At 36.4% G+C, this 27,158-nt stretch overlaps 3 protein-coding genes across 5 annotated transcripts; 1 reads left to right on the plus strand and 2 right to left on the minus strand.

The window, feature by feature from the left end:
• Positions 1 to 2,401: 2,401 nt before the first annotated feature.
• LOC111498819 (scarecrow-like protein 18) lies at positions 2,402 to 3,898 on the minus strand. Its single transcript, XM_023150193.1, has 2 exons — positions 3,192 to 3,898; positions 2,402 to 3,112 (listed from the first exon to the last, which is right to left on the minus strand). The coding sequence occupies exons 1-2, from the start codon at positions 3,896 to 3,898 to the stop codon at positions 2,638 to 2,640; spliced, it is 1,182 nt and encodes a 393-aa protein (XP_023005961.1). The 3' UTR covers positions 2,402 to 2,637.
• Positions 3,899 to 6,823: 2,925 nt separating this feature from the next.
• Positions 6,824 to 10,781, plus strand: LOC111498360 (glutamyl-tRNA(Gln) amidotransferase subunit A). 2 transcript variants are annotated; one of them, XM_023149561.1, is made up of 13 exons: positions 6,824 to 7,105; positions 7,512 to 7,588; positions 7,672 to 7,756; positions 7,859 to 8,083; positions 8,283 to 8,365; positions 8,448 to 8,548; positions 8,705 to 8,828; positions 8,916 to 9,070; positions 9,374 to 9,510; positions 9,585 to 9,755; positions 9,842 to 10,066; positions 10,134 to 10,370; positions 10,481 to 10,781. In XM_023149561.1, exons 1-13 carry the CDS (start codon positions 6,938 to 6,940, stop codon positions 10,616 to 10,618), a joined length of 1,926 nt encoding a protein of 641 aa, XP_023005329.1. In that variant the 5' UTR covers positions 6,824 to 6,937; the 3' UTR covers positions 10,619 to 10,781. The 2 variants fall into 2 exon arrangements, with proteins under 2 accessions (XP_023005329.1, XP_023005330.1); XM_023149562.1 differs by lacking the exon at positions 7,512 to 7,588 and having other exon boundaries at positions 6,825 to 7,105; positions 7,667 to 7,756.
• Positions 10,782 to 12,039: 1,258 nt separating this feature from the next.
• Positions 12,040 to 26,492, minus strand: LOC111498320 (DNA-directed RNA polymerase IV subunit 1). Of its 2 annotated transcripts, XM_023149479.1 has the most exons (20): positions 26,039 to 26,492; positions 25,354 to 25,423; positions 24,749 to 24,847; positions 23,273 to 23,393; positions 23,052 to 23,176; positions 22,664 to 22,717; positions 22,322 to 22,549; positions 19,380 to 19,535; positions 19,165 to 19,260; positions 17,139 to 19,067; positions 16,840 to 17,009; positions 16,673 to 16,739; positions 16,459 to 16,577; positions 16,180 to 16,328; positions 15,290 to 15,546; positions 15,001 to 15,174; positions 14,778 to 14,915; positions 14,423 to 14,682; positions 14,148 to 14,259; positions 12,040 to 12,787 (listed from the first exon to the last, which is right to left on the minus strand). In XM_023149479.1, the coding sequence occupies exons 2-20, from the start codon at positions 25,387 to 25,389 to the stop codon at positions 12,617 to 12,619; spliced, it is 4,461 nt and encodes a 1,486-aa protein (XP_023005247.1). In that variant the 5' UTR covers positions 25,390 to 25,423; positions 26,039 to 26,492; the 3' UTR covers positions 12,040 to 12,616. The 2 variants fall into 2 exon arrangements, with proteins under 2 accessions (XP_023005247.1, XP_023005248.1); XM_023149480.1 differs by lacking the exons at positions 23,273 to 23,393; positions 24,749 to 24,847; positions 25,354 to 25,423; positions 26,039 to 26,492 and having other exon boundaries at positions 23,047 to 23,176.
• Between the last annotated feature and the right edge of the window lie 666 nt (positions 26,493 to 27,158).

Here is a 27,158-nt window from a genome sequence, read left to right on the forward strand (position 1 = left end):
ATATAAAAGTGATGCAACATCCCGAAGAAAAGAAAAAAAAAAAAAAAAAAACCCAAAAGGCAAAGTGTTAGATCATAATTAGTTTGTCAACGCTATGTTTAAGTATGATTACATATCCTAATCATCGATTCACTTATAGAATATTTTTAACATTCAATCTTTTCAATAACCTTTTTTTTCGAAGGACAAGAGCACTCTAGGCACAAGCACTCTAGGCACCCGTGAGTCCTGACATAATTTTATGATATATGTTTTCAAAGTATTTTTTAAAGACCTTTTAATATTAACTATTTCAAACTTGATCGACATTCGAAAAAAAAACTTTCATAAAATGCACGAAGTAGCGATTCCAATCTGATTATATTGTAGAAATCGAGTCGTACAAATTTTCAAGAACATCTCCCTATATTTTGTCATAAAAAAAAAAACCAAAACTTGAAGAACATCTTAAATTCTTGTGTCTTCTTGGTTGGCTCACAGTCCATCACATGCATCACAAAACCCAACTATTTAATACTCAAACAACACCATTTTGTTCCATATTTAGTCTGCACATTCCTAACTACTTTGTGTTAAAGCCTTCTTCCCATGCATATCCCACCATAATAAATGGCACCCAAATTGCTTGTCATTTTCATTACTTCTTGGTTGCTATGCATGTGCTGCCATTACTGACCTCTTCAAACACCTTTTTCTTTGTATGTTGAACTGAAAAATTGGATCTTTGAATTAATTTTGGTGGATAGTAATATTCTTGAACACAACTATATGATACTCTTTTGATTATGCTTATAGATTTGCGCCACCTTCATTGATGGCAGCCGATCTAGCGTCGACATTAAAGATATCATGCGTGTTATATTTATGAATATGAATATGAACACATAGTAATAATAATAATAATAATAATAATAGCTTTTGTATTTAAAATGCATTATTTGTGTTTTGGGGTTTCTCTCTCTTCTGAATCTACACGTGCATGTGTGCAGAAAACAATCAAACAGAAGCATACAATTCTGTAATGATATTGTCATTTGGGGGGCAAGAGAAGGCACCATCAATTCGGGAAGGAAAAAAGATTCCTTCTTAGGTCCCTACATCCATTTCTTTAGTCCTCATCAACTTTGTAGCATAATGCCCTAATTAATCCTTATATTAAGCTAATATGTTTGTATCTTTACTCGGGTTTCTAAATTAGTACATGATTCGACATGTGAGTATAAGGTTGACTCTCGAAAAAGATATTGTGAGTTTTGACTCTTGATCGAAATATATCAAGTAACTCCAATGAATAAATAGATATCAAGTCCTCTCTCTTTAACCTAGCTAGGCTTACAATTTTCAGTGTCCTACAAATAACCATCAATGTTGTTTGAAAGCTAAGCAAATGGGTTTATTTGGAGAGTTCAAACACCATTTTGATATCACTTTAAACAAAAAGTACACTAAAAGACTGAACCTTATAACCTAAAATTTTGATTTATGAATTTGTGGAGCAAAGCAACGAAAGAGAGAGAGAAGGGTTTGTGTTGTGTTGGGAGGCAAAAGGTTACGTCAAAATCAGATTGAATGATGGATGGATGTCTGTCAAGCGCCATGCGTGCACCAACTCCCCCCTCCCCCTGATCACATTTCTTCCCACACGCTAACGCTTACCCTTTGCCCTTTGGTGATGCCATGCCTTGCCATGCCCCTTCTGACCATCTCTTATCACTATCATCCTCCTTTTCCCTCTCTCTCTCTCTCTCTCCATTTTGGCTTCAATTTTCAATGACGTTCACTCGTTATGCCATGTTAAATGACTACTCATATTAAAAATAAGTTTTTTATACACTTCTCACGTGTTGTCCCAAACGAGCTCGAACGTGTTGATTAAGATAAAAGACACTTGAAGGGATCAAGTGTCCCTAAAATTGGGCCTCCGACATCCAAAGGACATGAGAATTAAGGGATATCATACCTTGGATCTCTACCAGCTGAGCTTATGAATTACAGAAACCTAGAGGGATGAGTGGCAAAGGGAGCATGAAAAGCGCAATTTTGAGAACTTTGATGGTTTTGTTGAGGGGACACAAGGCAGAGTTTCTGGTTTTTTTTTTTACAAAGCAATGACTACACTTAAATAATAAAATATAATAATGTGTACAAAAAGTTCAAAGAACAAGAACTTCTCATGGATTCCCTTCTGGAAGCCACACCAATGGAATTTTAGGGAACAAATCAATCCAATTAACTTAGTTTAATTACCATTAATTATACAACAAGGAGACAAGTGAGGATGTTAATGAAGACGATGTTTTTGGTTTGAAACATCATATGAGAAGAAATTAGGAAGAAAATAAAACTAAGAAACAAAGATTTTATTGAGTACATAAAATAATATTGCATATTCATATTCATATTCTAGTTTTACACATTTATATCAAGCAAAGGAATGAAATTTGGCTGATGGGGTTTCTTGAAATCACTCAAATTCACAAAGGGGTTGCTTGATTTTGGCTAATTCCTTCATTTTTCTTGGTGGGGTTTCTTGAAATCACTCAAATACACAAAGGGGGAGCTTGATTTTTGCAAATTCCTTCATTTTTCTTGGTGGGGTTTGTAAATCAAAGCCATTTTGAGTGGTTTTTTGAGCCTTCAATGCCATGAAGAGACTGAAAAAAGGGGTCTATTTTGCCAACCAAGAAAAAGGGAATCATGAAGGATTTGAAGATGGTAACCTTCAGATGGATAATGAAGCCTTAGAAGGAGTTTAGCTTGTGAGAGAGCAAAAGGGCTCAAAGGAATATTAGAAAACCCCAAACTTTTAAGCATTGTCTCCCATGATTCATACCTCTCATAACGCTGCTTTCTCTTGTTCCCTTCTCTTGAAACGACGTCGTCTATTTCCCTTCCAAACCAAACTTGCTCCACTGCTAGTCTCTCCCTACTATTTGGAGGCAAAGTTGCTTCCAATGAGTCAAATATTAGAGAATAATGATTCAATGCCTCTAGAAACCTTTGCATGAATAAAGGGTGGTTGAAATTCGCTTCCTTTTCAGCAATGGTCACCACTTTAGGGTTCAATGCCTTGATTTTATGTAGCAACACTTGAAGATCCTCCTTTACAAGCCTATAAAAATATTATAAAAATGTCAAATATGATATCTATGATAAACCGTAATAAAAGGCTAAATATCCTGAACACTTACTTGTGTAAGTAGAGAACGCAATTAAAGGCGAGAGCTTCATCGGGGAAGAGTGTAAGAGAGGCGGGGATAAGGCGGTGATGATCATGGTCATTAAGAAGGAGAAGAGGATGAAATTGAAATCTCAAACCGAGAGAGTGAGCGAACTTCGAAAGACGGTCACCAGTCTTGTGAAGAAAGTTAAGGTCACGACCAATGGCAGAAATCCTCAACATAGGAGAAGGAAAGCGCTCGGCCAAAGCTTGCATGAGAGGCGGCCATTGAACACCATGCATGATATCAAAATCCACAACATGAATCCCTCCTTCCACAATAGCTTCCAAAATGGCTTGATTTGCAGTCAAATGGGTGAATCTTATAAAGGGTGTGATTTGATTCAATGATAAATAACAAGATTGAGTCAATTTGTGTTGTTCATCATCAATAGAACTCAAACTAGGAAGAGGAAGAACAGAAGAGGAATTTGAAGAAGGGATGCGATGGGAGAGAGAAGTGGTGAAATAATGAAGCAATCGTTCGGTGGCATCGCCATAAGGGGAGGAATTTGAGGAAAGAATTGAGAGAAGGCGATGAGCTGAGAGGAAATCAGATTGAGAAATGAAATGAGCACAACGGATGAGTAATTGACGCATTTGGAGGGAATTATTTGAAGAGGAGGTGGTTTCTTCTTCTTGATGATGATGATGATGTTCATAATGATGAGAGGCCATCAGCATGATCTATTGCCACAAAAAAAAAAATGGGGTTTTTATTTTTATTTTTATGGGTTGATATATGGATTTGGAAGAAGAGAAGAAGACCCACATCGGTTGTTTTTGATCTGAAACTTGTAGTAGTTAGTAACAGTGAGCAGCACTGTTCCCATTTGTGAGCTTTCATTATTTATATGAGGGGCGAATGGAATGGTTGGGCATTGATTTGGGTGAGTGGAAGTCAAAACCCAGGGCGGGCGGCTTGTTTTGGTGGTTTGTGTTGGTTTGAGCAAGAGGGAGGAGGAGAGAGATGATTACTTCCATTTTGGTTCGTGTAAATCAATCATGGTTTCGTATGGATTGGATTTAGAAGATAGAAAGGAAAAGTTTCTTCCTTTTTTGTGTCTCTTCCTTTTCTGTGTCCCTTCTCTCCTATCAATTAAACTACATCAAATTCTATGCTCTATTGGTCAATGGAGAGATATGGTTCAAAAACTATGTACAAATAACTCCGGGTTTGGCCTAAAAACCGTTCAAACTAGTTAACTCTTGTGCATACAAATGAGTAGCAATTACATGTAAAAAGTAGCCATATAGTGGTACAATCACTATGTACGTAAGTAGATGATTGTCATAAGATGATATCACAGTAAGGAGAACAAAGTTTAAGTCATAGTGACTTATGTGTTGAATAAATGGTTTATTTTGTTTGAAGGCTCTAGAGGAGTTGAGTCTTAAGAGGAGGTTGTTAGTGAGCTCTATAGAAGAGGTTTCGAAAGGAAGCTCTATGTTGTACTTTGTTTGAAGGGTGGATTCTTTGTTTGAAGGGTCTACTTTCTTTGAAGGAGGGTTCGAGAGAAGGTTGTAATGTGTTCTTTGAAGGCAAGACGAGGCATAAACAAGATTGAGATAACAAGTAGACAAGGACCTTAATCTCAAAAGTTGGAGTTTTGAGAGGAGTTTGGACATGCAGCTCTCCATCCATATAAAATATGAATACTCATCAAGTATGGTATGGTGTAAATATTCTAACGGATTATAACCATGCAACTCCTAAATGCTTTCCCTCCTCGACCGACGCAGCCAGTAAACACATTATATATTGGGTTTTCCTCTTTAAGTCATCTTTATAAATGGTGTTTCGTTCTATTCCTCAACCACGGTGGGATATCATTGCTCACTCTGGTTCTTGAGATTGTTCACCCATTTATACGTCTCAAATAGAAGCACTACCTCATAGTTGGTAGTTACATGTTTTGTGAGAGGCTATTAATGATATACATTATTGAAGCAAAGTTAACCCCAATTGTTGGCTTAACACTGAACACTCCCCAATGCCTTTTGTTCATTACATTGCGTTGAGAAATGTGCAGGAAGGTCGATGTGTCTGAATCAAGAGCTCGTGTGTGCCTTTTTCTATGCCAATCTTTGAGGCAATTATTATGAGGTTGGGGAGAGTTGAGTGATAAAGTTGTGGCCTTTTCCCAGTCATTTCCATATCCTGTGTTCATTTTTACCCTACAAAATGTGGAGTGCAAGCTTTAAAAAGCTGAGCCCCCTCCTCCTCACTTCAATATGCTTTCTTTTCTTTCCCTTTCAATTCAACTCTCTTTTGATTTGACATTCTATCATTCTTCACCTTCTTCTTCTTCGTCTACACTTTTTTGACTTGTACATTTCACGTGGTAGAGAAAGCGGAAACAACATCGAACATACTTACAAACCCACGAACATAAGTGAACAAAGAGACACAAATTTACGTAATTCGGAGAGAATAAATACTCCTACATTCACTAGCGGTAGCCAATCACTGTAACCGTAGTGTTTACAAGTGAAAGTCTCATTTTTTAAAGTTTCTCTTTGTTGAATCTAGACAAATACAAAATGACACTGACTCCCACGTCTCACAAAATAATGAGATAAGATGGAAATGTACCAAAAATGTTATTTTAGTTCAACACTTCATTTGTTATATTTTTTGGTTAAATGGGGTTCGACCTAAATAAGCTTCCGCTCAAGTTCCAAATCTCTTGATGCAACGTGACTCCATGCAATTCTATAATGACCGGAATTTTCAATACTTGATTTGGTCGTTGGTATATACCTGTTATGAAGTTCTACGTGCACATTGTACACAAAAATCTTTTGGGGTCATACCCACTTCTGTTATTCTTGTGCCTTGTCGAGTATGCACTACTTTCATACGCATCAACCCAACACTACATGTTGTGATGCAAGTAGGTTCTCCAAAAGAGTATATTTTCATGTCTATATGAATCATGCACATCCATGAGTTCCCCCGAGAACAAAGCATTTGCTTTAATATATGATGTAACATCGTAACTATTTGTTCATAAATGTTTTTTTGTCATTCGCATTGCTTACATAAATATATCATTTAAAAATCGTAGTTAGCATTCATCTCCTCGTAAAAATGTTTACATCAGACAAAAACTATCAAATATATATTTTTAAACTATACAAGAATCGCATCAAATTTATTCTCATTTTTGGATCCGCTCGAATCTTCTAAAATTGAGGTTCAACTATTAAAAATCATTATGTGCATGTAAGGCATAACCCAATACTTTAGTGCAAGCGTTTAAGCCAATTGACCTGCACGAGTAGCACGGAGACACTATTTTTGGCATCTCGATACAAAATGTTACTTTTTCTTTTTCTTTTTATCATTATTATACGACAAAAACGTTTATCGGAAAGGCGTCGTCAAAGCTTCGTTGGAGATTAAAGGTATTTTCGTGTAGAAAATCCATAAACAAGTCTAGCAAGGGTTTTAATTGCGTATTGTTCTACTATTTGTGTGTCGTATGATTGTCAATATTAACAAACAAAGGGACCTGAAATTTTCAATTTATGAACAATAAGGTGTTCGTTTACTTTACAATTATTCAAAATCCCAAATTCAACGCCGGGCGAGAGTGCTACTATGTTAATTGCTCAAATGGAGAAATTCAAAGAAACCTGCAGAAAGCGAAAGAGAGAGAGAGAGAGTGAAAAATCTCAATCTCCGAGAAGTGACTAAGTGGTCACTCGGCCATGCCGATCGACAAGTGGCTTTCAATGCCGGCGACTCGTACTGCCATTGCATCCAACTGTTTCTTCTTCGTCTTCTTCGTCTTCATCTTCTTCGCAGTTCCACTCCGATCTTCCATTTCCCCCAATTTCTCTTCCTCCGATCAATCCAGACCTTGTTTCACTGCAATGGTAATCTCTTATCTTCTCTTTTTTGTTTTTTGTTCTTCGTCTTTTGTTTTTGCAGCGACTGATGATATAGTCTTCTTTTTTGTTGCGACTGTCTAATAAATCAAACCCGATCCGCCCTGTAGCTGTTAAGAGTAATCGACAATATTAGAAGTTTATGAATGCGTTAATTTTTTTGTTGTTAAAAGCTTAAAAACATAATTATCAAGTAGAATAATCTTGAAAATTGAGGATGTTGTTCTTTTTTTGTGGTTAAATTACGAACTTAGTTTCCATATTGGATTTGGATATCCAGAAGTTTTTACAAAATTAGTTGAAAGGTATTATAGTCAACTTTAAGACCAAATTTGTACATTTTTCTTGTTATTAATTTTTTTGAAGTATTAGTTCTCTGATAAACGTAAAACAGGGAGCAACTTATAAAAAAATCTGGAAACTTTTGTGTGAAAAAGTTGGGGATCATTACCGTTCTCCTCCTTCGTACAGGTAACACTTGTTGGCTACCTGCTAATGGATTGTTCTACTCAATTTTTGTCTTGTTTCTTTTCATATTCTTTTCATCAGGACAGAAACAAAGACACTGAAAGTTTCAAAAATGGTGGAAAAAGATCTTTTTTTAGAGCATTTGATGCAGAATTCTTCAGTAAAACTGAGGTATACATATATATAGCGAAATTCCTTTTTGTTTTCATGTTTTTATGTCCTGTTCGGTCCTTTTAATCCGTATAGGGCTTTGGAACTTCTGTTTTTGCGTAGATGGATGAGGTTTTAAAGGGAGCTGAAGAATTTAATTTTCCTGTAATTCGAGCCAATCGGAAGCTAGTTGCTTCTGAAAATGGAGGTCTGCATAATCCTTCTCCTTTAGTGTTCAGTTCCAACTGGGCGAACGAAGGATTTCAACATAAGAGTAGAAGATTTTGCTATCCTCCTGTTTTTGGAGTAAAGAGACCAAAAAACGAAGAAGATATTGCCTTCATGAGCGTATGTTTGTGCAGACTAACCTTTTTAGTTTTAAATGGGTTAAAATACAAGTTATAGTTTATGAACTTTCATATCTACTAGGTTCTGAACTTATAATTTTGTCTCTAAAAGATAAGAGTAAATTGAAAAGAGCTAAATATTAGGGACTAGATTCAATAGTGATGACTTTTGTGGTTCTTGACGTGTTGGTGTCTATTAGGTTCTTGAGCTTGGAGAACTGATCAAAACGAAGCAGATTACATCCCAGGAGCTCGTTGGAATATTTCTGCAGAGATTGAAAAGGTATTTATGCGCAAAATCACCTTATAGTTTTCGCTATCAAGGTTGAAATTCTTATGCAACAAATTTTTGTAAACAATACCAGGTATGACTATGTTCTTCAAGCAGTAGTTTCCTTTACTGAAGATTTGGCTTATAAACAAGCCAAAGAGGCTGATGAATTGTTCGCTCGAGGAGTGTATTTAGGTTCGTGCTTTTTATGATTAAAATTTGTTCTGCCACGTCAATGGAAGTGGTTGATTATGGTGGTGCATCGATCAATTGTAGTTTTCTTGAACTTTCCTCTTCATTTTTCAAATGCTGTGTTAAATTTATACATTGAGTTAATTCTTTGTTTTCCAGGTCCACTACATGGAATTCCATATGGGTTGAAGGATATAATTTCTGTTCCAGGATATAAAACAACTTGGGGTTCAAAAAGTTTTAAAGAACAAGTAATTGATGTTGAAGCTTGGGTTTACCAGCAGTAAGAAAGATTTGGCTGTAAATTTCTCTCAGAAATATGTCAAGTGACAAATTTCACCAACAAATCATGAATTATTTGGTTATACAGGTTGAAGTCAGCAGGTGCTGTTCTTGTCGCTAAGCTTGTTACAGGATCGCTTGCATATGATGACATCTGGTTTGGTGGGAGGACAAGGAACCCGTGGAATATCGAGGAGTTCACAACAGGGTCATCAGCTGGACCTGCTGCATGTACATCTGCAGGTGCCTTTTAGACTTGATTGGATTATTTCACCTTAAAATGTTGGGAAAACATCTTCCTTGTTATAAAATATTTTTGTTTGAACTCAAAAGCGAAACTGCAGAAGTTTCAGTTCGAACGGAGACTTCATGGTCTTTTAACAATAACCATGATTTGCTTTGGGACTACCAAGTTAGGTCTCTGTGTTTCTTAAGAAAAAAAGAGCTTGTGTCGTAGTTTCTTGCAGTAAGAATCTTAACTTTATAATGTTGGAAATGACCGAGAGAGATTTGGCTTTACATCTGTATGGCCCCTTCTTTTACTAGGTCTGGTTCCATTTGCTATTGGATCAGAGACAGCTGGTTCGATGACTTATCCTGCATCTCGTTGTGGAGTGACTGCACTGCGGCCAACATTTGGGACGGTTGGTCGCAGTGGAGTGATGAGTATATCCGAAAGCTTGGTAGTAGCTATGAGTCCTTTTTTCTTTTAGTTTCTCGACTCTTCTTCGGTATTCATTCTTCCTTTGCTTAACAGGACAAGCTTGGTCCATTTTGTAGAAATGCTATTGATTGTGCAGTCATTTTGGATGTCATTAGAGGAAAGGATCCACATGACCTCTCATCAGTTGAGAGTTCTCTTGATGATCCATTCTCCATCGACATTTCAAAACTTACTGTTGGATATCTCGATGATGCTGATATGGAGGTTAGTTAGTAACTCCAGTAGACCAACGTCATCTGTCTTGACATCTGGATTGTTAACACAATTTCTACAATTAATGATGATTATAGGTCGTTCGGGTTCTTTCATCAAAGGGCGCAAATATGGTTCCATTCAACTTAACTTATTCCCTTGACTCTGTTCAAGGCATCCTTAACTTCACTATGGATATTGATATGTTGGCTCATTTTGACGAGTGGCAACGATCGGGGCTTGATCATGAATATGAAGCTCAAGACCAATGGCCAACAGAACTGCGACGAGCACGTTTAATTCCTGCAGTAGATTATTTGCAGGTACTTTTGTTTCTTGTTGACAAATTATAGAAACGTGTGATTTCAAGTTATTTGATAATATGCACAGGCACAGAGAGCAAGGGGAAAGCTAATAAGGGAAGTTAAAGAAAGTTTCAATGTGGATGCTTTGATTGGCAATGCCACCGACTGGGAGAGGGTCTGTATGGGAAATCTTGTTGGTCTGCCTGTCATGGTTGTTCCAACAGGTTTCAAAAACATCTCAAACCCACCTGCCACGGGCACCACAAGAAGAAGAACCGCCATTACTACTGGAATCTATGCTCCTCCTCACAAGGATCACATTGTATGAACACATCTCAACATTTTCAAGTTTTTGGAACAAAAATTTGATTCCTCCTTTAGCTTTGGATTTTTTTTGAGAAGTGTGATTGGATTGATGATGTGTTGTTGTAGGCACTGGCTTTGGCCATGGCGTACCAGTCTGCAACAGATCACCACAGAGCAAGGCCACCCATTGATGACTTGGGACCTCATGATGCTATTCCAGAACCACCTTCTGTTCCTATTCCTCCGAGATTGTTGCGCGTTTGAGCGTGAATCTGCACTTTAGTCCATGGTCTTTAATAGTCAACACCGCAATCGAAATGGTAGATCACTGACCTTATGTGCCTTATATTTTGGAGACTTCCTTTTTCTTTTCGTATGTTTATATGACACAATGTTTTAGTCCTCAATTTTCGGTTTTGCATAGTAATCAAGTTGCACGCACCTCTAACAACTAGTGAATATAAAAGAGTGAGAAATCTCTGTTTTCAAGCCCATTTAGTTAATAAGGAAACATACCGTTCCCTCTCGAATTTTTTATTTCACTCGAGACTGATTAAACGGACGATCTCTAATTAGGACATCGAGTTTGGTTTGATTTAGCTGAAGTTCTTAATTGATAGGTCACTATTTTGTTTAGCCATAGCCATTAATTGGAATGAATTTCTTTATTTAGATAAAAACACATCTTCATCAGTAATTTTTTTTCTATACAGGATAACAATTTTGAACTACAACGATGAAGGAAGATCATGACTTTTATGTTTTCTTGACTGGTAGTTATAGTCCCTTTTAATTGTTTCTCTAAGATTCATGACATCCAAATGAATTTCAACCTCAACCACAACACAAAAAATAAAAAATGTATATTTTATGTAAATTGCTTTGAGAATGATCGTTATCATTTAAAGATGTTTAGCTAACCAATATGATTGGGGTTCTTCAAATTTATCTCCAAACGAGAAGGTGAATGAGGGAGGAAGTGGGGAAAGTTTTTTTTTTCATTAGATCGAAGTAAGATTAATGCTAAACGGTCAAGGAAGTTAAGTGATGACGAGAGTTGAGACTTAAACTCTGTTGAATAATGTCCATAGCTATTATTCTAAGATCTCACAAGATCACACATTGATTAAAGAAAACATTTATAAGAGTATAAAAAAACATCTTCCTAGCCAACATATTTAAAAAATATTAAAGAAATTCTAAGGAAACACTCGAAAGAAAAAATTTAAAGAAAACCATATATGTATAGCAGTGGACTTGAACCGTTACAATAATGGATCTACAGTAGCGAGATTCCTTGTCAAGTATGATATAATTTAATATTCCTGAACTTCATTTAAACATTGTTACTAAATAGATATGATGTTAAATTAATATTTAAAAGAAGAAAAAGGAAATTCATCTAAAATTCACAACACTCGAACTATTTCCAACTTTCCAATACATACAATCTTCTGGGCTGGAAGGTTGCAAGAACAAACGTTCAACAATATCTCAAAAACCATACTGAATCCTGAACATGAAACCCTTTTTGTCGCTTTGAAAATTCAATAAACACGACCTGAACTCGTATTAGCAAGACCGAACCGACCACATGGCAAAAGAGAACAATTTAGAGTCGGCTCTTTGTAAACAGTGATGCAGAAAAGGGAAGAAAAAGGCATGATCCCAGGAGCCTCCTGATAGCAAACAATGCCAAAATGTAGAGAGAAAACTAAGTTGTTCAATGTATGATTAAGAACATTACATTATGAAGAGACAGACCTGAAAGAGCTTCTCTTTGCTGCTTCCACTAGATCTTTTTTGCCTATTGCTTATATGAAGGCAAATAAGTTAGAGTAGAAGGAGCAAAAAGAAGCTCAGGAATTCAAATATACAGATGAGAGTTTATTATGTTTATTGACAAAAACAAACAAACAAAGACAATGGTTAACTGCTCATCTAGCTCTCTTCCTCTTCACATATATATTCTACATCCTAAACTACTACCTCTCCGCGAGATCATAACAGGGTATACATATTCAAAATCTGATGAACCACCACCCTCAAAGTCGAAGTGAAAATTCATCAATACTAATAGCTAAACAGGTCAGCAAAGCAACAACCAATACCTTTTTTCGGCATTGCTCGATATAAAGACACTAGGCTAAGTCAAAGATGACTCAACTGCGTTCAAACACCCAAAAACTTGGGATATTTTAGACCAAAACCTCCAGGATACTGTACATATCTGAGCTTTGGAATATGTACATGATAGATAGATCACTCGAACTTGTCCTGCATCCATTTTGACTGATATGCCTTCACTCGATGAGGCGCAATGATCTCCAACGCACCTAAAACACACTTGTGATAAGAAAAATCTTCTGTCGTCCCGTCTGATCGTACCAATATGAAGCAACGCGTATTTGAGTATTTTGAGTGGCTACCAACCTGCAAAAGAACCAGGTTGCGGGTCGAGAAATGATTAGATAAATTACATGAATAAACAGGTACCAGGTAACTAGAACTATCTTTTTTTTAAATCCTAAAAATCCATCCTTGTAAGAAGCATCCTTCAGGGTGTTTCCTACGTAATCAAATTCTATACTCATTCAACCTGTGGGCATGCTCTTTCTACAGCCAAGCAAGGATCTAGAGAGGGCCAAGATGACATACATTGTCGTGTAGGATTGGAACAAATTTCTATTAGGAATCGCATATCTCCACAATGGTATGATATTGTCACTTTGAGCATAAGTTCTCATGGCTTTGCTTTGGGCTTCCCTAAAAGGTCTCATGCCAATGGAGATGTATTCTTTACTTATAAACCCATGATCATTCCCTAAATTAGCCAATGTGGGACTCCCTCTCAACGATCCTCAACAATTTCTTCATAGGCACTATACATCCAGGTAGCTCAAGACGTGTTCATCTCTTCATCATATGGCCATGCGAAGTGCATACCTTGCTCCCTCATGGTCCTTGAGTTGTGGCTATGGTAAATAATATGATCAAGGTGAAATTATTCTTCAAACAATATCTTAGACTTTTCAGTGAACATAAACAAGTCAGAGATCTCAAGGCTTAATTGCTCCGAGTCGGAGAGGCAATCAGTGAGATGACTTCGCCATGCTAACTTGGGCTCCACCCTATCTAACCTATTTGAACCTGCCACTGAGACACACCTCTGATATTTATCGTGGAGAACGCAAAATTGCGTTATTCGCAGAAAATAATAGTGAGCAGATACGGTGCCTTGCATCCAGATTAGACTGCTCGAGAATGCTCCGTTCCCAGCAGCTCCCAATCCCGGATCTCTATCATCCTTCAAGGATGTTCTCCCTTCTTAATTCCTAAGAACAGTCTGTCCATAATTGCTGGAACCCGGACAAGAATGGTTCGGCAGAATGGAGCATGGTAACCCGAGCGTCAAAGACAATCGCCCAGAGCAGAGGAAGATAACAATGGTTAAGGGTTATGAACGGTACGACAGAATGGAGCATGTACCCCTGAGAGTTCAAGACTGTGAGATCCCACATCGATTGGGGAGGAGAACGAAACATTCTTTATAAGGGTGTAGAAGTCTCTCCCTAACAAACGCGCTTTAAAAACCTTAAGGGGAAACCCGAAAGAGAAAGCCTAAAGAGGACAATATCTGCTAGCGGTGAGCTTGGGCTGTAACAAAGATCATTGCCCGATGTCCTCTTTCCTTTGTTTTTACTTTAATTATTCATAATATTATTGTTTGGGGGTGCAGGGAGGGGGGATACATGAAATATGCTAAAAGAATTTCATGTTCTATAGAAAATACCTTTATATCCTGAGCTCCAACGCCAATCTTTTCATCCCTTTGAGGATGAAAGTATAAAGCCATCATCAAAGTTGACTTGTCCACTTCATTTAATCTTTCATTTAAAGAATACCTATACACACAAGTGAAATAATTCTAAGATACTAGCTAAGTGATTTTCAAGCAATAAACAATTATTAATCGATCTAGAACATGTCCAAATAGAAAAAACGACGCATCTAATATAACGATGCCAATTGTACGAGCCAAGAAATGCCGAAAGAGGAAGAACTAACTTGCGTAAAATGCTTCTCAATGTATGAGACAGCTTCTGAATATCATTCAATGTCAAGAACTCCCTTAAAATTGATTTAGAAACACTATCCAGCTTTTTAAGTCCTTTAATGGTAGAGCCACCATTTTTATGCACTACAGCACTATATTTCTCATATATAGTGTTTTTATCAAGAGATTCCATCTTTACGTTCGGCTTCTCACAAATGCCTTGGCTACCCAGTAGATTATAAACATCGACGGGCTTACTAAGCTCGTGCCCCTGAAGAGTAAGAACAAGTAGAAAACATTAGATAGTTGAAGTAACGCAACAAATAACAGGCACAGTGATATGACACTATAATGTTATAATCTCACCTTCCCAGAGTAAAGGATATCGAACTGTCCCCCGGTACCCATAGAAGGTATTTTCCCCCACGCCAAGGCGTCTAGACTTCCTGAAAGACTGTCCTTAATTCCAGCCTTAGCAGCTTTAACAAAGGAAGCACCAGGACTCTGCAGAAAACCGAGTACGGATTAAATTTACATTCATTGCTTGCTCATGAGGATTCAAATGAATATTAGCAATTAGATAACTAACTGAGAAGCAAGCTTGCATAAAGGGTGTTTTGACCAAAGCATGTTCCCTTTGACGTGATACTCCTTTAACATTTAAGCCAACAAACTCTCCGGTAGCCGAAAGAGTATTTGCAACAAGCAGCAAATGTTCATGACGTATTGTTTTACCGATATCCAATGTTGCAGACTCCAAACTCTACATTAAAATCTTTGAATGGTTAAATTAGAAGCATTCAAAAGTACCCGTGAATGGTCAGATGCAACAACCGGGCCAAACTTGTAGGGAGAGTAGAGGACAGAAAATTACTCACGTTGAGAAAGTAATTCCTTCCAGAATCTATTCCATATGCCATGCAGAAACTATGGATGTTATCTGGATGACTACGAGACCAATCGATCAAATCCATTATCGGGAGGCAATTATTCATAAGAGTTGCCCAGAATCTAGAATTTCCTTCTCCCGACATGGTCACTCGCAAGTAGAGCTCCCCATGAGATTTACAATGAGGTTTTGGTACCTTTGGTCGGTCATTCCACGAAATATCTACCTTGTCAATCTCAGCAAAGCCTAATGTGAAAACCAAAGGGGGGAAAAAACATAAAATTTTGGTAAATCTAGCCAAATAAAAACCATATTTAGGCATACGACACACCAACGTAAAAAGTCGCTTCATATTTCAAGAAAGTTATACCAGTTGAAACAATGAGAAATCAAGAGAAACCTAGCAATTTATTGTAAATATCATCTCAATCTTGTCAAACATAAGGCATGGTACATGATATATATATACATATATATAGATATACACACGCACAAACACGTCCTCCATCTAAAGCTCAAACCATTAATGACCAATTGGCCTTGTCTTAAGTTTTTTCAAAATAAAGCTCTCTTTTACTAAAACTCGACCCCACTACAACATCACTTGCTCTCGACTTGTAGATTATTCAAATAGAATGAACCAGGTTCCCAAAATTAAAGCATACCAATTATAACCAGATATGAAAAGAGCCCAAAAACATATCACTGAAGATGTCTTTAACACATTGTAACTACAACTCTAAATTCAAGAAAAAAAAACGAACAATGATAAGTTTTATATCTAACGAAATATTATCAAGTCAAAACGTCAGCTTTTCAGACTGGCCTTGTGTGTGTGGACAAGCACATTAAATATTGGAAGGAAACAACAGTACAGACCTCTTATAACTGTACCAAGAAGGAAATGAATCAGCAAATCTTGAATGAAATCTAATTGCAGGAAAGAGTTTTTTGTGTTTTCAGCTATTGTAACAGTTAAGCACACGGTATCACCATCTTCTCTCGATGAATCAGCTAGAGAACAATCCCTTAATAGCCAAGCCAAAAAACGACATACAGCTCAAGTGAGATGACAATGGTTAAACTTGCTCCGGTAAAAGAAAAACCCCCAATTACATGAAAGGGGAGATCTAAGTGTCAATGGAAAAATGAACTTACTGGGTAGATATGTGCAAAAAGGGCAAATTTATTTTTGCTTCTTGTCTCATAGAGTCGCACCGCATATTAAGGGAATGGATGACGGAACTAATTTTCAATCTTCTTTTCTTCAAAATTTCCTGGATCGATGAGCCGTAGTTGATACCAGATATAGAGGACTGAAACAATATATACATACATCATATAATGAAAGACATATTCCAGATTGCATTACCTTGCATACATGAAAGTGGCAAACCCAAGGACTAAAATGCCTTTTCCGGGAGGGCTCTGGGGCGAAGCTAATATCGTAGGAAACGTTGTTAATAATGTCAAACCAAAGATAAACACAGCTAATGAAAAATACAACAAAAATGAATCATAGAAAACATAATAACTTACATAATCATAACACTAGACACAATATCTTTAAAGATTACTCTTTCTAAATGGTTCTTAACTCCTAAAGCTCCATACTCATATCCATAACTTCGTTTCGAAAGTTTCTCCAATAAAAACAAGGAAAATATTTGTTTGGGACTATTCCTCTTTGAACCACACTCCAGCACTTTCTGCACAAGTCAAATATATAACAATCATTAGTCTTGATATTAGAAACTAAAGACTTGTTTATAAATATATACAAATACATACAAATCCTTGATTTAAATTGTCAAATTGAGAGGAGCAGGCTGCAGTACCTTAAGGTTTAGCAATGGAGAAGTTTCAAGTAGACTAATTGGTTGGTCCAAAGCACTATATGCAGCTTCTGAAATGGCACAAGCAGCCAATGAACCAACAGGCTGACCACCAATATCACGATTTGTATTATTATTCTCACCATCCAATTCATTAGAGATGCTCGTGGGGCTATCAGTATCATAAGAAAACTGAACCAGTTGATTTCCATATGCATTCCTCACTGTTCCATCATATGCATTATATATATCCCGCATTAAAAATGTTAGTTTTCGTGTCAAAGTCCCAGGAACTTCAGCATTGTCACTGAAAGAGCTATCTCGATTTGTCACTGAATGAGCAAAACACTCGAAAGGATTAAGCCCTGAGAGAAAGGAATTTTCAACCACAGCATAAGGGATGAAAGACTGAGTACGGTCAGCAAGACCATCCTTCCGAATATAACGAGGCATCTTTTGACTATTCCATGAAGAACATGAGAGTTTATGTGGAAGGCCGAAGGACAGAGTAACCAAAGAGTGTTGCAAGCCAAGACACATGCTATGCTGAACTAATTTCAACAAATTGCCCTTGCTTCCAGCCTTGAACATGGTTAAAAGTGAATTGTCTTTTCCAGAATACTTGTACACAAGATTTTGTATCTCACGGAAAACTCTCTTGAAAGCATCAACAGAAGCTTGATTTAGAGCAGCAGATTTCTGCTTCTCATAACTTAAATGCTCCACTTCGATAGATAGCACGTGTTGATTACCTTCATCATCTCCTGTAAGGGCATCTTTATGTGAATCCACCATCAGCTGTATTAAATTACATGTTTCCTCCGCTTCTTGTAACCCACAAAAGATATCATCCATCATGTTTTTATGTGAGTGTGAATCGACTGAGAGATACAAATCTGATAGTGAAACACTCAATCCCCTCATTGATAACCATTCACAAAGAACTCTTTGAGCGATGTGCAAGTAGTTCAGGGTCATTCCCTCACAATGTTCTATCAGAGCTTGAAAAGGGTTTCTGCCAGTGTCGCGAAGCCAATAAGATCCTTCAGAAGATAGAAGTTCTCCATTTTTAATGTGAACACGATGAGACGGAGAAGAATAATCAAAATCAGGAGGTAGGAAGATGCTAAATAATTGTTTTCCTGTCCACGCACAACTTCTAAATGAAGGAGCTTTTACAATTGCTGGGGGCAACAACTGATGTAAAGCAAACATTTGCAACTGCTGAATTTGGAAAAGATTTAAAGAAACTCCATCTTCCATAATTAAATGAGCAGCAGTTAAACTATCATGACTAAGTGACAGCAGATTTCTACCACTTTGGCCATTGACTAGCTGTCTATCTAGTGCAACCAGCTCTCTAAGCTCCACTCGGGCCTCAAGTGATTGAGGAACATAACCGTGAAGGCAATCGCCATCGAAATCTCCACGGAAAGGAGAACAACAAAGTGGGTTTAAGGAAAGAACTGAGGAGACTGGAAGAACCCTGACAGACAGGGCAATAAGTGAGTGTTGATGTATGGATGGAGGTCGATTAACCAATACAACATCCCCATCAGCTAGGGGCCTATATATAGTATCCCCCATACTAAGTTCAAGAACGTGACGTACACGAACCAGACGACCTTCACGACGAACAAAAATCTCTCCCTTTTCAACAAGACGAAGGTAACAAGAAGTGCTTAGTTTCTTCATATTCCAAGAACTCAGATGCTCGGATATTTGCAACCGCTCTGCAACATGACAAGGTATACCAATTTCACTTAACTCAATGTTTGGATCACCAACAACAACCATGCGGAAACAATGGTCACTCCGCTTTCCAAGAACAACATCTTTGATCCACCTCAAACCATTTGAGCTAGTAGCAGTATCCTTAATTTTCTTTTGCTGGTAAATCAAATCTTTACTTTCTAACTTCTCTGGGCTAAGCTGCATAAAAGAAGTGTCATTATAAGCAAGAACAAAAGTTTCACATAATAGTTAAGTTGATTAAGGAAAAAAAAAAAAAAAAGATGTTGAAAATTGCCTTGGAAATTTTGAGACAATCGAGAACACGAGAACCTAACTCGTTAGCTGTCCCTCTGAAATCAACCAGCTTCTTGTAAGCCCTGGTCCTTTCATCCTTAAATCGTTAAACAGGTTCAAAAGAAACACATTAGAAAGACACAAATATCATTCAAATATCCTTCTATTTGAATAATCTCCATCTAACAATAGAGCATTAGAGAAGACGAGTCTTACAAAGACCAAACGCTGTCCACTTGAAAATGAATGTGTCATTTCAGTCACACGGTGACAGTTTGGAGTCACAGGGAAAGAGTTTAGAAACAATGAATCTGTCGCAGACACAAACTTTTTAAGAAATTTTGGGTCGATGTCTTTCAACAAATAATGCACCTGAAATCCAAGAAAAATGTATCACTAAAATATCGGTGCAGTATCAGTTAAGACATATATCATAGGCTTCCAATAATGTAAGGATTTAAAAGCTTCCAACTAGAAATGCAAAAGGTATAAATGACAAAGAAACACTAGAACCGAAAAGTTGAAGCCAAAATAAATTTTAAAATGCATCGGTGGAGCGAAGTACTAGATAACAATCTCCACTACTTCATAATTTTTGTTAAATTCTCCAGTCTGTTCAAGACTTTTGACATTGTGAAGTTCGTCCACTTAAAAAATTGAGGGAAAAAAACACCGTACATAAAAACCATAACATGGTATTGGTAAAATTGATAATTTTGAAGCACTAATATGAATATCAGCATCATAGAGTTTATTGGGTCAGGACGGGGGAAGCTGTAAGTATTTATTCAAATTGATATAAAATTTACTATAACCTAACAGATTAAGCTTTCGAATTGATTGGTGATTTAATATAATATTACAACAAGAGGTCTTGCGTCCGAACCTCTATGAAGTTATGTCCTCTCCAGTTAACATTGATTTTCACTAGTTGGGACTTCAACAAATTTTCAAGCCCATAATGAAGTACAGTATTTAAGTATTGATACAATTAATTTTACGATAACGGATCCATTTAAGCTTTTGGGTTGATGATTGATTTAACATATTCATTATTGGAAATAAATTAAAGAGGGTTGAGGCACATTATAATAAGCAAATAATTTTAACTTAAAAAAGGTAGATCTAAGACGCATAAGCACAAACGCAAACACAAGACAAAAGCACAACATGACGAGAACTAGGTGACACATTATCTTTTATGAATCTAGGACAGACATATTTCAGGGAGTAGGATTAGTGAGGCAAGTGCTAGCTCTCTTGAAGCTAAATTGTGACACTGCTAAGTTGAAGAAGTGGGTGACTTTGGTCGGGTATGAGGTTGGGTCGTTTCCTTCATCTTACTTAGGTCTTCCCTTAGGCCATAATTCTAGGAGCTTTTAGTAATGGGATCCTATTGTGAGTAAGATTCATAAGAGACTTTCATCCTAGAACAAGTGTTATTGATTAGTAGGGAAACAGCCGGTGGCTACTATTTTGTCTCATCCGATGTTATCTCCTATTTTGGGATTCCTTAGTCCATTGTTTAATAGGGAAACAACAAATGTTATTGATTTTCTTTATTTTCTTGTGAAGTTCTGTTGTACTTCAAGGAGTAAGGATTTCGGTATTTAGAGTTCTAGCGCGACCAACAGTTTTCCATGTAAATCCTTCTTTTTCTTGCCTAATTAATCCCTCTACCTTGGGTGTCTTTGTCTTTGTCTCATTGTTGAAGGTAAAAATTTTCAAGAAGATTAAGTTTTTCATTTGGCAAGTTATCTCCGTGATCGAATCAAGCGTTGGGGCTATGGAGAGATGATTTTTATTTGGCAAAATATCTGTTGAAGCATGTTGTGAGAAACAATAGAGTTTATAGAAGGCTTAAGTATTCTCTGAGCAATAGTCAATTCCTTGTTAGATTTCATTTATTTGTTTATTAGGCTAAAGAATAACAAGTGTCAGGAGGACTCATATTGGACAAAGCACAACAAAACCCTAAGGAAGGCAAGGTTCATGGGTTGAGACAAAACCGTTACAACCAAACAGTTCCTCGTCAAGGATAATTGATATAAACCAGGAAACAAAGCGCAGAGAGCTCTATCCCCTTTGGGAGTGCCTTTGATTCCACTCGAGATCCATACAAAAGGGAACCGGCCGAGTTTGCTCACAATGACTCTCTATCCAAAGGTTTCTAAACGCATCAGTTTAAAACTCTACTCTTTTCTAACCAATGCACCAAAGCGCTTAAAAACCTTCGATCCACGAGAATTTAGCTTGATCTTTCCTGTCATTACAACAAAAATTGAGGATGACCTCACATACAAACACTAAGGGACATGAAAGTTGAATAAATTGATCGATTTTAACCCTTAGGCAAACAGGGCATAGGAAAAGATAAACCTAATTTTCCCACGAGTATTCCGAAAGCTGCATTATGAAAGATTAAGGGAGAAAGACAGATTCCTTTGCTTTATCATTGGTGTTGGTTCCACCAAGGAAAAGTCGCCTGAAAAACTATACCCCGAGTAAAAAGTTGTCTGCAAAAGAAAAATATGGAGGCTACGGAAAGTGAACTAAGTGCTTAGCCGAGAAGAGCTAATTCCTCAAGGGTACCACATTAGCCAAGAGAAGTGGTGGCTTCCAAGAAGATTACAATAAGGACTTCCAATCCTTTATTGCTTTGGATAAGGATGGTCTTCCACATTATTCTTAAAAAATTGGAAACACCCCCTAGAAAAGAGAATATATTGTTAAATCACAATCCACCCAAAAGCTTAACTGAGTGGGTTATGGTAAATTTAATTATATCAATACTCCAATACTCCCTTTCGCTTGTGGACTTATGAATTTGTAGAAGGTCAATAAGTGGAAATCAATCAAATCAATATTAATTGATTTTGCATCATATAGATTCAAACTTAGAACCTTCGACTCTAATACCATGTTAAGTCACCGATCAACCCAAAAGTTTTAAGCTAATGGATTATTGTAAATTTAAGTATATCAATACTTCAACACATAGTAATTGCATCATTAAGCAAATTAGGTTCATTTTTATCAAGAAAAATAATGGTTTTTAAAGTTTATAAGGAACACAAATAGAGAAAACAATGAAAATGTGTATTGCCGAAAAGCCTAAACGAACCAAATCTAGTCAATTTCATAAAGAGGCCCAATACCTGAGCATGTGTTAGGACTTTCCTGTTCGGTCTACAATAACTTTCCTCCTGCTGTTCATCTTTCGGGATAAAATTCCAATAATCAGGAGGCAATCCTCCCCTAGCCACCCTCTTTTGGTACTTCTTCGACATGTTTTCTTTCACTTCCACCATAATCATACTTTTTCTGAACATATCAGTAGTTGAAAGCTTAAACCTCATAGGTGGGTACCAATCCTTAAGACTTCCCTGTTGAGCAACATAGATCATGGTTTGAAAAGATTCTTTTTTCATCAGAACAGTTCTCAAATGATAAACAATTAAAAACGAAATATAAAAACAAAGAGGGCTAAATGAACTTACAAAACAATATCTGCAACCTTTAGGTCGATGAAAATCAGACGTGGGATCCTCAACCTGGTACATGTAAATATAATCAAAATATGCATTTAAAAATAATTTTTATATTTAGATTTAAAGAAGAGAACCTAAGAAAAAAAGCTACCACCACCGCTAGACGAAAAATTCAGAAGGTGAATCACTATGATGGCACAATGACATGTTTTTTCTTTGTTTTGACGAGAAACAAATTTCCGGTTTTTTTTTCAGTTATTGATACTGTTTCTTATCCCCTACTAGAATCTACATATTCACATGGTGAAGGTAACCACATTGTTTAATAGCAGAAATTCATAACTTCTAAACTAATCATAACAATTCAAGGTTCATCACAATAAGTGAGGTACCTGACCTTGCCCCATAGTTCCCGCCGGATAGATTTACACCCTGGACAAACTTTATTCAACACTTGTGCAACTTCCGAGAGAAAATAAGGATGGATTATAGTATACGGAAATTTGATAGCCCCAAAATGACCTTACAAAACAATTCAAGGAAAAAAATGTTAGTACACTCCAATGTGTGAAAGGAAAGTCGACAAGTAATATCTTTATACTGTGACTAGTTAATTACCTTCACAACATTTGAGAACGCTCGCACCACATGTAGTGCACTGATAAGATGGATTAGGAAGTCCCAACTTAGGATCAGATACCTCGCAGGCTGCCTCAATGTTTATCACTGCTATATTCTCCTGTTTTACCGATCACATCAGAAATATCAAAGTCAAATCCAGTATATATAGCGACACAGACCATACAAAATTTAAGGCACGTATGAACTCACAAGGGCACCTTCGGTTTCTTATCCAACAACAATTTTTTTGTAAATGAAACAAAAATATATGGAATAAAAACTAAGATAAGAAAATGTGTAGGGGAAAATTGAGGAAAAATAACCTTTCAATAGGGAGTTGTTATAATCACACCATGCCATTGTATAGATTTGAGCAATTTCCCCCAGCTTGTGAAATTGTTGCAACAAAATCCCATACAATTATATTTTCCTTTTTGTTATAATTTCATTTTGTTTATATCTATGAGTGAAATATTAACTATAAGAACGTTATTCATGTTGAATTAGATCAAATATCATGTGTTATATCCATGAAAATAAACTTGTTATTTTACCCAAAAAAATATATTAATTAAGGTCTTATTCATCATCTATTTTTGAATTGGCTGCTTCAATAATGGCAGCTAGTAGAGAACGAGTGTTTATAGGGCAAGAGCCAACAACTAACGGACGGGCAACGAGAGAAAGTAGGGAGTTGTCCATCATACTTATATTGGAAACCCACTAAAATGAAATGAAGAATGTTAGTTGTGTTGCAGTCAAGATCCCATGTTGGTTGAGAGATTGCTAGAACACTATATCCCAGCCAAAATGTTGGGATGATGTAGAAGTTTCTTGTGATATCGAAGCAAATGTGACGACTGGCACCAACTAAATATAGCACTAAGGAAAGACATCCAAAATGTTTTTTCACCCTCACAACATCATAATTTTTCCACTGCTTGTTTCAAAAGACAGGATTGTACAATTGTTGTCTTGAAATTGTTTGAAGAAATGCATTGACACCGAAAGTTACAAAACCCATGCTTAACCTTGAATGCCATAAATTTGAGGAAGAAGATATTCTTTGCAATATCGAACCAAGGCCTTCCCTCGATTTACCTATTGGATTTAAAGGTAGCCAACCGAGGGCATTGTCTAATATATGCTAGCAATAACTCTCCTCCATTGAGATCCTTTTTCTTGAGTGAATCCACCGCCATTTAGTAGCAAGCGACTGTTTCTTTGATGAAAAGCTCAAATCCATTCAACTAACCCATTCAACTAGTACTGTTCATAACATATATATCCAGGTAATCCAAAACCCAAAAACCCTATCATAAACCCTGGCCCCAAAAAAAACAAGATAGTGATTGTTCTGTTTTTTATTTTCTGAACAAAAAACAAACTTTTCATAACAAGTGATTGTTTTTTAAAATTATTGACTTCTTAAAGCAGTATATGTATTTATCATATCACCATTAAAACACTTACCATATCTTGCTGAGTTGAGACACTAAAATTTACGCCAACAAGGACACCAGATGGAATTTGTAGCTCGCTATCCTGTTCGTCTTCCATATGGTTCATCGCCTAGTGCATTTGAAATAAATTAAATAAGCTATACGGCATCTAAATCACAAAGGGAGACGTGGAGAGATGTTGATCGGAAACCCAAAAGAAAATAACAATGACATTTAATAGAAGCTTTCTGTAACTTTAAAAAGGTGATATAGGAAGTCGATGTAAAACTTGATCTGGAGATCACTGAAACTAAAAGGGCTCTAGCTACAACAAAAACATTATTAGAAAGATAAAAAGAAAGAAGCAAAATAATAGCCCTTGATGGTGGAAAATAAAGTTGATGAACTAACAAAGCTTGTGCAAGTAAGAATAGCAAAGCATTAGGGCATGATGAAGATAAGCAGAGATCAGTTCAACAGGCGTAGGCAAACTCTACATACTCTAGAAGCCTCAAGAGAAAAAGAGACATGTTTAAGTCGAAAATTTAGACGATAGAAGTATACGACGAATTGCTTAATACAATATAAGTTAAGAGATTATTCAACTCTAGAACTACAGCATCCTAAAAATTATACCTTCTGGCCCGATCGAAAGCCTCCAGCGAAATTCATACAACTTCTTCTCCGAGCAAAGCCAATTCAGCAGCTGAAGAAATAAATAAGACAACAAACTCATGTTCATGTGTCAGGCCAAGCTGTTGTGCCTTCAAATATTTATAACTTTGACTCATCCTTAGTACTTCAAGTAGAAAATGCACTGATTTTGCACATAAAAGTTAACAGAAAATGAACATGGACGCATCAGCAGCACTTCACAACAACATGATATCACATAATCAACTAAGTCCTCGCCATTAGAGAATGTTGATGTATAAAGAAACATAAACAGAATCATGAATGTTTCAAAAGTAAAGCAAAACTTCTTGCTTCCATTAGCTCAATGAACTAAACTCTTTGATGGGCAAGTTTCAACATTTGGGGCAAAGGGCTCCTTTATAAAACCTCAAAACTTTGATGATCGACATGCTATATAAGCATCAAAGTTGATCATCCAAACAAAAACACTCATTCCGTTCACCATCCGAATGATCCCAGGAATCAAGAACACCAAGAAAATGCAGAAAATCGGCATGATCAACCAAAAGCAAGAAACCCAAATGCAATGCAGTGGTATAAGTGCAAAGATCCCACATTTTAGACATGCAAAGCAAAACCCCATTAGAACCCAGAAATCAAAATCTAGAAAGGAGAGATAACATACTCGAAAGTGAGAGAAAGAGCAGGAGGTGGTTCAATGTGGGGCTTCAGAGGAATAAAAGCGCGCAACCCCAGGAACGAAATTTCTTGGTTTACAGTTCTGGCAAAGGGGGCGGGGGAGCTGTAAAACCGTTATGGAAAAGTGAAGAAAAGAAAGGGAAAAGGGGTTGTTCCAAAACGGGGAAGAGGGAAGAGGGAAGAAGAAGAAGGGGTTGAGTATCGACGCCGGCCTCTTCCCTGTTCCTTTTCCCACCAACCAGAAGCTACACGCCGAGTTCGAGGAGTAGAATCAGTCCAAAACCAGGCCGATAAAAGAGGTGCTTGGAGTTCTCAGGAATTGACCCTTTCTGTTCCCTTTTATTACGATTCTGACACTTCATAAGCTTTCTTCTGCGATTGCTCGTGGGATGGATTATGATGAGAAGGTCATGTCTTTCTGAACTTTTTCCACAATTTCTCCCTTCCTAATTTTCAACCACAGATTCCTTCTTCTACAACAACCATTTCCATTTTTTCTCACTCAATTAATTTAATATTTTATCTCAAAATTATTTTTTAAATTTTGTAAAAACTTTCAATAATACTATTTCCAAAAATAAGTCAAAAACAATTTTACATTTAATTTTAAAATAATTTTACTTTTTTATTTTTTTTACTAAAAGTGTAAATGTATTAATGTAGGAGTATTTTTGAAACCTTTAATAATATATTTTTGAAGTTTTAAAAAAAATTAAAAGAATAAGCTCAAATGCATTTTTGGAACATTTTATATATATTCGAAGGTTAATTTCTTTAAAATAGTATTAAAAAAATTTAAAATTGAAAGATATATATATATATATATATATATATTTATTAATGTAAAATTTATATGATTTTTTAAATTATAATTTTATTTTTAGATTTATATTTATCTAATTTGGTGTTTATATTCAATATATTTTTTTTTATATATTTCAACTTTTTAAAAATTATAGGACTAAAATGTTTTCTTTAAATTTTTTATTTTGGTTAATAAATTTTAGAAAATGTCATATTGAAAATAATCTATTAAAACAAAATTGGGAATTAAAAGACTTAATGAATACAAAAAGGAAAAAGTTGAAGGAAATACAAAAAATTTT

Source organism: Cucurbita maxima, unplaced genomic scaffold (genome assembly GCF_002738345.1).
Source record: "Cucurbita maxima cultivar Rimu unplaced genomic scaffold, Cmax_1.0 Cma_Scf00025, whole genome shotgun sequence".
Lineage (NCBI taxonomy): Eukaryota > Viridiplantae > Streptophyta > Magnoliopsida > Cucurbitales > Cucurbitaceae > Cucurbita > Cucurbita maxima.